This window comes from Poecilia latipinna, unplaced genomic scaffold (genome assembly GCF_001443285.1).
Source record: "Poecilia latipinna isolate Pla-1442-1.1 unplaced genomic scaffold, P_latipinna-1.0 Scaffold496, whole genome shotgun sequence".
Classification (NCBI taxonomy): Eukaryota; Metazoa; Chordata; class Actinopteri; order Cyprinodontiformes; family Poeciliidae; genus Poecilia; species Poecilia latipinna.
The window spans coordinates 177,641-188,958 of record NW_015113112.1 but is presented as its reverse complement, the minus strand read 5'-3'; the positions used below and the strand labels follow the sequence as shown (position 1 = coordinate 188,958).

The window sequence follows — 11,318 nt, the reverse complement described above, 5'->3', positions numbered from 1 at the left end:
TCCATAACATTATGATTTTTTACAAGTGTATGTACACTTTTGACCACAACTGTATATAATGATTAGGAATTTGTGGGGAAGTGACTAAAGTGAAAAGAAATTGCAGCAACAGAATTTCAAAACATTTATGGTAAACGTCAACCAGTCTCGTTCAAGCTGAAGAGGCACGTGCAGCTCCAACAGGAGGCTCAGGTCTCCACAGAAAGCCCAGTGACAGCTGACCAGACAGCTGCAATTAGACCTCTGAGATGTCTAATGTGAGATGTGGTGGGCTCATTGTGAGACGGGCAGGTGTTAATATGGAGGAACCCCCCGACCCACACAAATGTTTATGCGACTGTCCCACTGTGGCATGGAGGAAACTTTAGTCTGCATCTCTAACCAAGTAAGCTGCAGCAATGAAGTTGACAGTAAAGTTTAAAGGTTGCCAACTTCTAAAGAGTCACAAGATGTAATTTTTTGTCTTTGTGGTTCTTTAACTCCCATCCTGATACTGCAGATATGTGGAAATATACATTTGGTTTAAACTAATGCAGACAATCTACATTTATATACATTCACTGATTGTATGAAAAGATATTTCAAAGTGAAAAAACTGGGAAGACATGGATTTTTGCAAAGTTTATGCACAGGCCTTCCCTTATTTAACCATTTACATGAAACTTTGAAACTAAAAATGTAAAATGTCAATTCAGCAACTGTAGCTAGAGGCTAAACTATCCACCTTAATCCATTTAGTCAAGTGCAAAAACAAAGGGTAGGTTTTGTTTTTAAATTAAAAGGTCGAACATTTTCTACCAACTATTTCTCATGAAGCTGCAACCCTGAAGCTCAGGATTCAGGATCGGCTTTAGTCAGCTCACAAACTCACATCTGTATCGATGTCGTCGTCTCCTGCAGGAGCGCCTCCATCTTTACCGCCGCTCTCCAGGAACTTTGTGAAGCCCTCCAGCGTTCTCTCTCCATTATAATCAATCACCTGTTGACCGCAAGTAGTAAAAGCACATTAATCAGGTCAGAGAATGCAATGGAAACAAGAAGCCATGTGGCTAAAAGTTTAAAATTTCATTACGTTTGGCTAGATGTTCATCAGACAACTGTAAATTATACATTAACGTGTTTTATAGAACCTTCCTTAGATTTCCGATACTATAAAACTTCTTAAACACTTTGCTCCACTGCACAACATAAAAGGAGACAGTTGCATTACAACATGAGGGCTTCCAGCCTTGGCCTTCTGGCTCACTGTGCAGGACGCTGCAGATGTTTCCACATCGTTTACACCAGATTTTTATAAGCGAGTAAATAAACGGCTTCAGCAGAACTCAACAGTCTGAGGAGCTACAGGTGTGTCACAAATTAAACATTTAAATCAAATTTTTTTTTAGTAACAGAACTGTCAGCGTATGGTACAGTATAGTTAGGCTTTTTTCTTCCACTTAACTTTCCATGTTTCATTGCAGCACAGCCTTTTGTCTTTAGCAAAGGCATTTTGTGGTCCATGTGGAGACAACCACCAGTAGTTCATCTATATTTTAAAAAGTAATAATTTGTGCTTGTAGAAGCAGTCTGTTCTGATTTCATGCAAGTTATGGAAGGATTACCTCGCGACCCTCTCCTGCAGGGAAGAACTTTAGCGTAGGGAAGCTGTGGACTTTGACCTCTTCGATCTCGTTGGCCGTGGAGTCCATCTTGGCCACGATGATGTCACTGCTGTCTTTGTACTTCTCTCCCAGCTGCTCCCAGATGGGAGCCAGCTGTTTGCAGTGCCCACACCAAGGAGCATCTGGAACGCAGCGCCATGTTTTTTTTAGCATCAATTTTAATATTACTGCAGTATTGAATGTAGCAGATCAAGAGAAACCCAAGTTTACACTTTCTGCATGTTAATTCAGGTTCTAAATGTGCTGTAAAGTGAAAACCTCAACTTCACTCTGACTGCCAGAAATTGTCCACCTGTTCATCACCAGTCAGAAAATATAAGCTTTTCCCCGGCTGTGCCTTACTGGCCATCAGCTGCGTTTCAACAGCCAGACGTGGAAAACGATCCCAAAAATAAAACCCATTTGGACTGGGATGGGTATAAAATACTCCTGCTGCTATATTTATCTTTGCAACATTAGAGCCTGGCAGGAAGTGGAGCTGACGGGGCACAAAGAGCACCTGAAGTCAACTCTTAGATATTCGAGACGGGCTTACAAAGAATTAAAGTTTCAGACTGAAGATGGATGTCTGGTCATTTGCCTTTGAGGAATTAAGCTTTAATAATAAAAAACTAAAAATAAAAGGCTAAAAAAAAAAATAAAAAAAAAAGTAAAATGATTTCTTACAGAATTCAACAAAGACGTTCTTAGTAGGGTTGAATGCAACCTCCTCGAAGTTTTTGCCCACCAGGACCTTGACGGGGGTCTTGTCCCAGTCTTCAGGGATGTCCTGGCTCATGAGGTGGGCCTGGAAACGGTTAAAGAAAGAAAAATAGGCAGCAGTTAGTTCTGGCTGCATTTTGGCACCAACTAGAATACAACTCCAACAAAAATAAAATGAGAGGTGGTGCATACAGTGTGGCTAAAATTGTTCACACTATGCTACATATTTATAACAGTTAAAATGAGCCTTTGGATGGTAAACCATCTATAGCCACTGCTGCTACAAGCAGCCTCTCAGGGCTTCACCTTTAGTTTGCCCTCGACGAACTGCGTGCAGAACTCAATGATGCTCGCTGCCGTGATGTCGCTGCTCTCAGGCTTGTACTTGGTCATCTCGTCCTCCAGCGTGATGAGGCGGATGGCGGGGCAGTCCTCTTTCTTCAGGCCGAAAAACTCCAGGATGCGCTGGTTGTCATCGATGTCGCTGTCGATGAAGATGAACAGGATCTGGACACAGAGTTGGGAGATAAACGCCCGACTTTTTCCATGGAAAACTTACAATAGCTTAATGTTATAATGACAAGTTATTTCATGAAGGTTACCCATGAGATTAAATGAATGCAGGTTCTCATAAAGAGGCTCAAATTTTATACAATTCGAGATCACCTAGCAGCAAGACAAGGCTGTTGCATCATTTGCCTATTTAAGAGCCACACAAATCAAGATAAAATTTAAGCCAAGCCTAATAAAGATTTAAATAACAACCGTCATTTAACTTAAAATTAAATTCAACCATCACCCCCAGCTTCAGGCGTATATTGTTTTTACAGTAAAACAAAGACATTTTTATTATTAACTACCCAAATAGACTACAATAGCCCTGCTTTGAGAAAATTTGCTTCACGGGTAAAGCAGACAAGTTCAACTCCCTCCGATAGCATCTGCTAACCTTCAGCTAGTGGTTTTGTTAACCAAATTGCTCAGCAGCATTAAATTACACAGGATGCAGGCTTATAGTGCATTTATCCAAGTAAATGTCCAAGAGGCAACTTAATACATTTTCTGAGCTAGAACGAAAAGAAAACCTGAATGCATTTAAGACCCGAATATGAGGTTTTTAAATTTATGATCTGAATTTTAAAAGACACTGAAGGTTAAAAACCAGGTATTGCGATTTACTGCATATTCAAACTAAATCTGCTGCTTTATGTAAACAGTTCAACGCGGTCGATTCTATAACTTTCAGTAACATCACTTGGTTGTCCTGAGCGTTGACCTACCTGACCCTTGAATCCCTCAGCAGCTTTCTTAAAGTGGTCCATTTTGTCCTGGAAGTCAGAAGCAGCTTTGGGCAGGAACATGAGGATGTGGGACTTTATGTCTCCGCCAAAGATTTTTGGGGCAGTCTGCAATAGGGAAAGACGAACGTATTAATACATTAAAAGTGTATCAATAGTATGAAGGGAGAACCGTCTTGGTTTAATTTTACCTGCTCTGTGAACTCGATGACCAGCGGCAGCTGGTTGGCCTTAACAAAAGCCAAGAGCTTCTCCTTCGTCAGCTCTCCATCGAAGGTATTGCGACCTTCATCGAACTGTCAAGAAAACATGGAAACACTTAGACGCAAATATTGACCACCTGGTGTCCCACCTAATCTGCCTGTGAACCAGCAAACTGCTCTAAAATCATCCAACTCTCTGCAGACCAAACAGGCCGTTTATTGGGCATCAAGAATAGCAGCTGTAGTTCTCTGCCAAGTGGCTCTTGCTGGCACACAATAGCAGAGGATAACCTTCTAAGCACTGAAACCTAAAACCAAATCCCAGTTGCAATAAACAAGCTAAAATCCACCGGCTGTTTATTGAGCTGATCCCCTACTTTAGGAGGGTTCACCAACTGCAACCTTCGGATTAAAGTAAGTTTACCAGCATGAACCTCTGGCTGCTCAGCAGTGGCAGAAAGTGGAAGCACAGGTACAAGTCCTAACATGAGAAATCATCATCAGCCCTATAATCGCAAGTTAAGCCATAATCAAAATAAAGGTTTGAAATACTTCACAGTGTAATCTTTAATATGGGGTTTGCCTTCTGAATTGAAAGTTCAAAAATTGTCACAATATTTGAAATTTGAGCCTCACCTGTAGAGTGCAGCTCAATTTCCTAAATACACTTTGTCACAGCCTTTCATTCAAATTATGATCAGCCAGAGCTCACCGTAAAATGTCCTGGTTGGAGTGGACATTGTAATGCTAAACTTGGGTATCTTTTCATAACATTGAAAACTTGTGTGCTCTGCAAGATATTTTATAGACCAAATGAAAAGCATTCATAAAAAATAGAATCATGAGCTACAGTCCCCAAAAAGCTTAAGACAAAAAGTTTTGTTTTTTTAAAGCATTTGAAAAAAACGGACATTTGATTACTTCATTTCCGTAACCGATCCTTTGTACTTTGACCCAATCTGACAAATCACAATCTCACACAAGTTGATTGTTCTGCTCATAAAAGGACTTCAAGGCCCAGCATATCAGAACAAGTGCACTATGTGCAGTGTACAGCGACAATTAAAGCAAAGTGAGAAAGTCATGCAAGAGTGAGAAAGGAAACTATTCACTGATTTTCTTGATTACCAACATCTCTTCCCTACCAAAAAAAAACAATACAAATGAAACCTTCTACATGTGTGCAGCGTACAAGTTTTTATTTATTTATTTTTTAATTTCCACCAAATCTCCAGATGGCTTCAAGGTCTTAAAGATTTAAGTTTGTCATCTTAAAAACTGGAGCCACTTTTAACATGGCAAGTCTGTCACTTTACACCTACAACACAAAAGTCAGACTGAGATGATCAGTGGTCATTACACCAGTTTAAGGTTTAATGACTAAGCAACTCCAAAATAACGAAACTCCGATATCCTTTTATCCTGATAAAAGGATATGGCATTTAAGTCAATAAATTCCTTAGTCAATATAGAGTGGCGCTTGGAAAGGCAGACCATTCCCTAATACAGCAAACAGCTCAATAGCACCAAGTCATTCATTAGTTGGGTCAAGCAACATAACCCAACATCCAAGACGTTGAATGACCTCAGAGGAACTAGGATTAGCAACAGATATTTGACACTTCGTCTGAAGCATCAAATTCCTGAAGGTGTAGATCAAACGCCAGCAAGGCGCCGTCAGCGGCTGGATCACCAATTCACATGCCTCCATTACATAAGCAAAAATGATAACCTACATTCAGTAGACCTCAACTCGACCTCAAACACTTTAGAAGCTGCATCTTAGACATTTTGCAATCAGATCAAATGGCTTAATGCACCGCTCAATTTTAAATCTCTCCAAGTAGAAAGTCACCTTTTTGAAGAGGATGACGCCATCTTTGGACACCTCAAACTTTGAGTAAATTTCGTCACTGGAGGTCATGGCGAAGGGAACATCATCCATGGCTTCAGCTGCTTTTTCCAAGGCTTTGGCATCAGCAGACTCAGCATCCTGTAAACAAAGAAAACAGTAGCATTCAGTAAGTTTTGTACAAGTCTTAAAGACAGAGGCTTAACCTGTATTATGGGCCTAATGATGGGCTTAAAAGGAAGATTGGGCCCAAATACTTCTGTTCTGGAGACTCACCTTAAAGAATCCAATGACTGCCACCTCATTGTCAGCAATCAAAGACTCTGCTGCAGTGACCTCAGTCAGGGTGGCGACAGCAGGCCCTGTGCGCTTCTTCAGCCAGTTGACGATGTCATCTGCCTGCCTGCCAGCTGCCAAAAAATAAAGAGACCATCAATAAGTGTGCAAGAAGCTGGCTCAGACGGATGCAGGGAATCTGAAATTGTAGAGTTTCTAATGTGGGTAAACTGAAAGATGGAACCATGCGAGTGCTTGTGAGAACGCTTCAGCGGCTTTGACAGTGAAAACGACAGAAGAAACTTCTGCAATTTCTAGCAAAAACTTCAAAGTGCTTCAAGCGGAAGTGAAGTTTGTTTTCAACCCAAAATTTAAATGAACCTTCATTTCATGTTTAAATTTGTTTTAAAAAAATGGGGCTGATTGTTTATGAAAATCGTTTTCACCCCCAAACTGTTGAGGGTTTTGATGAGGGAGAAAACAAAAAAAAAAGTGGGGCAAGGAATTTATAAAACTGATGTTATTAATCTAAATTTAGATATCACACTGGTGAACAAAACGGGCGCTGCAACAAAGTAGTCCTGGTTGAGCTGCATGTGGGAGGCGGTTGAGTCAAAAAGACTAGGTCCAACCCACAGTAGTCACTTCCACAAAACCACTTCCAAGCTTCTCCCTCCCCTCCCTTTCCTTTCCTAAAGGAGTCAGACGCGAGCCGGCCGAAGAGACGACGTGAAGAAATGCACATAGGTCTGCCCCGACTCAGCTGCAGCATGAGGGGAACGTGCTGAGGAAGCCCGGCCCCCCTGCGCTCCGATTGGTCGAATTACTTTTTGATGCTGTTGTGCGGGTCAAATTGCCAGGGTGAACAGAGTCTGCAGGTCTGGCTTTGAACCATTCATGATCATATTTTCAGATCATTTTAAAGCACAACACTTCTTGTTCCGAGAAGAGCTCATCTAAAATCACGACATGTTATCGCTGCTGAAATTATTGAAGTAGTGATCAAAACAAATTACTGTAAAATCGGCAAGCAGTTAAAAATCCAGACAGATTATCTACAAATACCAGGTCGAGATGGATGAGTAGGTTCCCAGTGACTGCATCACTCACCAGAGTACTCCTTGGGAGACTCCTTCTCTCCACCCTTGAAGAACTTGATGGTGGGGTACCCCCGAACGCCGTACTCCTGAGCTAGCTCGCTTTCTTCGGTGGCGTCCACTTTGCCGAGGCGGATTTCTGAGCCCTCGGCCTTCAGCAGGCCGGCAGCTTTGGCGTACTCTGGAGCCAGGGCCTTGCAGTGGCCACACCATGGTGCATCTGTGGAGAGCAATCAAGAGGATTTCATGAGTCGTTGCAGCAAAATATGAGCAGAAGGACAAAGTGGGAGTCACAGATCATCTTGATTCAGGAGAATTCAACAATATTGGGAGTGGTACAGCAGAGAAAGATAAAAGTATCTAAACAGAGTTTTGATTTAAAAACAAAATAAACTGTACACGCGCTGCATAAGTAAATAAACTTTGACGCATTGTCTTGCTGCCACACATTTAAGGAAAGTTTAACTTTTTAATGTTTTTTAACGACCAGAAAGAAATCTTGTGAGTGCTGGAGCTGACGGAAGGAATTTCTGTTGATTCTGAAGAATGAAGGGCAACGTTTCATCTCAGATGCATATGGATGTCAGGCGAGTACAATTTTAAATCATTTTACAAACAAGAGGCAAGAACGTTAACTGATTAGAGAAAATGTGTTTTTAAACAGAAAAGCCAGCTTGTCTAATTTTTCTATGCAATATTTATTTTCGCAGAAAGCTACACAATGATACATTGTATGAGGTTCCTCCCTTACATGGATTCAATTTGCAAAAAGTAAGATGTCTTTTCCTGATGAGATTTTTTGTAACAAAAATCAAGCAGAAATGGTGCATTAGGGAAATATCAATTCTAGTAAACTAACCTCTCTTTTTTTTATTAAAAGTCGTGCTAATTTTCACCTCAGGATAAAACATTTATTAAGAGCACAGGCAATAATGACTTATCTTTTCATAAACATGTTCAGTATCCAAACTGTATGAATCCTGCATTTTACTGACACTTCCTCCTCTCCACCAGTGTTGTACTTTAGTTTCCACATCGACATGCTTTTAGTGACGCAGAAATATTTACATATTTTTTACATTCCTGGTTGAAGAAATTCATACACAATACATTTAAAACTTTCCAGTGAGGAATTACTAAAGAGCATCTACTCCGTCTTAATCATATGCTGCTTCAGGTCAGACTCTTACTGTAAAGTGAATCTACTATTCCAGTTAATTTAAACCATGTTTGAACTTTACTCAAAATATTATTGAAAGTAAAGAGACAAAGGATGGATAAAGAACCTATGATTGGTTCAAAAGTATCCTTTAGAGGCCATCTTTGCACATTCCAACCAGATGGCAGGCCCATCAGAAGTGACACGTCTAATTAAGTCGAAAGCCTTGCATCACTTGTCAATGAGCAAAACTTCCTTGTCCGAGTCCAGTCAACGTAAACGTGCACGCGTACATGAACTTTTGTAAAGTACACGTCAACCTAGCTGCACACCACAACCCGTGATCCCCGCCCAGCTGAGGACGTACGTGAGCACTTAATCTACTTCTCACCCGGTGCTCATTGGTCGGTGTCGGCCCACGGCCCCGTTTGACTGGTCCACACTGCTGTCACACAATCCACGGAGCAGGTCCCAACAATCTGACAAAAGTGTAGCGGGATGGGCCCGGATGGCCCGTCAAGATTTGGTGCAAGCATTGAAGAACTGATCTGGTTCAACGCAGATTCAACCATGTTCTCACTTATTTAACTGGGGTGTTTATGTCCCATAAAGGGGTTAACGAAATCTGAAAGTACTTGTGCGAAGCCACAGATGACAATCGAAACTTACAGCTCTTCTCTCATTAACTCAAGGCGATAATAATAAAGAGGCAGCCAACCAGAATATCCCAGGAACAAAGTTTATCTAAACAAGGATCAACTGCTTAAATTAATTTAGCATTTAATTTTACCCATTACCAAAAAAAAATGCTAACATTTTTGGTATTTTTTTTGCTAGCTTGTCAAATTCAACCAGAACACCTGCAAAAGAAAGAAAACATACCGTCTGAAATGCAATGTCTAGTTTTTTCCCCCTAAAAAAGTTTAAAAAGTAGTTAGCCAAGTAAGCTAACTGATGCAGAATTTATCAAAACATATGCGTCTTGTGTGTTAGCGGTTCCTACCTGCAACCTAAAACCTGGAAGTTTAACGCTAACCTTAACAGCGAAAAGTGCAGCTAGTGGCAGTTAGCAGCCTGGGATACTTACAGAACTCAACCAAGAGGTTGGGATGAGCCAGGAGAGCCTCGTCGAAGTTACTTTTCTTCAGCACCAAGACATCATCTTCTTCTGCGATGTCAGCCCTGCTGGCAACGGCCAGTGTACACAGCAGCCAAAACTTAAACATAGTTACCGTCGAGTTTTCTTCTTAAATACAGAGACGAAAGCTGCAGACGCAAATGGTTGCGAGTTAGTAGATAAATTCGTATCAATTTGTGAGTTTTTGTTTTCTTGTTTAGGGTTGGGAGAGTAGCTGGTATTTTTGTGTCTACCGCTACTAACGTGGCAGTGCACGCAGAAAACCGGAGGGGTCAACTGCAGTGCGCATGCGCATTTATGGGGCCGAAAGCAGTTCGTGTTGAAATGTGACTGGACCACAGCAGGCTGCACCTGGAAGTGAAAAGTAGGCTCCACGAAACACTGCAGCCGGGAAGAAAACACAGCCGCTGTGAGGACGTGATGGTGCTTCATCAAAAACATACACCGTATTTCATTATTATTGAAGCATAATACTTTCTCTTAAAAAAATAAATTAAAAACCTTTTAGGTTTATTTTTTAGACTCGTTCGATCATTTGTTCCTGATCTTTTCCAGCTTTATGTATTTTTAGGTCAGATTTATAAGTAAGGAATGGTCTAATTACAGATGCATTTCACTATATTACATTATAATCAAAAAGTTTAATTCTGTTTAAAAAGAGAAACTTATAATTTCACATTTATAAGCTATTATTATTGTTATTTGGCACAATAAAAGGGACTCCCAAGGACATTTAAGCCAAAACTTACCACAGTGTGGAGCATGTCCTGAAAAAAAAAACGCTGAAGTGGAACAGCCTAAACCTAAAGCAAAGAAGCTGCGTCTGTAAGGGGTGTTATTAATTAAACGAATTATCATCCTTCAGCTGATCATCTTCTGCATGCAATGTTGCTAGCTAATAACTCTCTGGGAATTAGCTTATAGGTGCAATAAACCGTGTTGTGCATGTAAACCGGTGTAATCTTTAACATCTTTTCCAGTTAAATAAAAAGTTGTTTAAATGAGAGGTAATGACATAATCAAACTAAAACCATTATTTAACTGTAAGGTGGGATGGATTTTCTTTTCTTTTTTTTTTGTAGATTCTGTCTCTCAAAGTTGAGGTGAACTCGTGAAAAAAAAATTGCCACCTCTCCAACTTTTGTAAGTGGGAAAACATGAAAACAAAAATAAACGGTGTATCAAATACTTATTATCTGTTACAGATGGATTTCAACATCATTTATAAAAACATGAGCAGTGTGGTGTACATTTAGATTCAGTCCACCTTAAATTAGATCTTCACCAATTGACCTAGAAATCATATACTGAGTAAACAAAGTTCATCTGTGTGTAACTTAATCTCAGTAAATATATTTTTTCTAGGTGGTGCAAAGCTGCTAGAGACCCGCCTCATAGTTGCAATAAAAGATAGTTCTGATATATATTGACTTAAGTATTAAATTAACTGGTTCAGGACACAAACACAAACACGAAAGGAACACATTTTTTATATAGCCAAGAAAAAAATACAAGAGAATCTGGTATCACAAAGAAAAGCTATGGAGAAATTAGGGCTGCACATTTGCACCGTACTCCCATTTAATTTATGCAATGAGAGTATTCGCACTATTTCCTAATTCTGGGATTTTTGTTTGGTTCAAATAAGGCAACTGCACAGAGGTATCTGGAGAAAGTTTTTTTGTGTGTCCAAAAAACAAAGTCTAAGTGATGAGTTACTTTACTAAGCTTTATAATATTAACAACCTGTGATTGTTTCCTGTATCACCACAAAACATTTCCTCAAGAGGTTTTGATTTTTGTGTGGAAGACTTAAAGATGTTGCCAAGTGTTCACAGAAGACCCTTTCAATAATTCATAATATCAAGAAACACATATGTTACCCCAGAAAATTTACACAGATGATACATTTTTGTAAAATCCAAACTA

General features: G+C 40.1%; 1 protein-coding gene across 1 annotated transcript in view; it reads right to left on the bottom strand.

Annotated features, from left to right (window-relative positions):
* p4hb (prolyl 4-hydroxylase, beta polypeptide) overlaps positions 1 to 9,667 on the bottom strand; it is a 15,014-nt gene extending 5,347 nt beyond the window's left edge. Inside the window, exons 1-10 of the mRNA XM_015040111.1 lie at positions 9,339 to 9,667; positions 7,106 to 7,312; positions 5,996 to 6,129; positions 5,723 to 5,860; positions 3,856 to 3,960; positions 3,647 to 3,772; positions 2,673 to 2,873; positions 2,331 to 2,451; positions 1,605 to 1,786; positions 872 to 979 (exon numbers count right to left, since the gene is read on the bottom strand). Coding sequence (XP_014895597.1) covers positions 872 to 979; positions 1,605 to 1,786; positions 2,331 to 2,451; positions 2,673 to 2,873; positions 3,647 to 3,772; positions 3,856 to 3,960; positions 5,723 to 5,860; positions 5,996 to 6,129; positions 7,106 to 7,312; positions 9,339 to 9,477 — 1,461 coding nt within the window. The 5' untranslated portion in view covers positions 9,478 to 9,667. The remainder of the gene's footprint in view (positions 1 to 871; positions 980 to 1,604; positions 1,787 to 2,330; positions 2,452 to 2,672; positions 2,874 to 3,646; positions 3,773 to 3,855; positions 3,961 to 5,722; positions 5,861 to 5,995; positions 6,130 to 7,105; positions 7,313 to 9,338) is intronic.
* Positions 9,668 to 11,318: the final 1,651 nt, after the last annotated feature.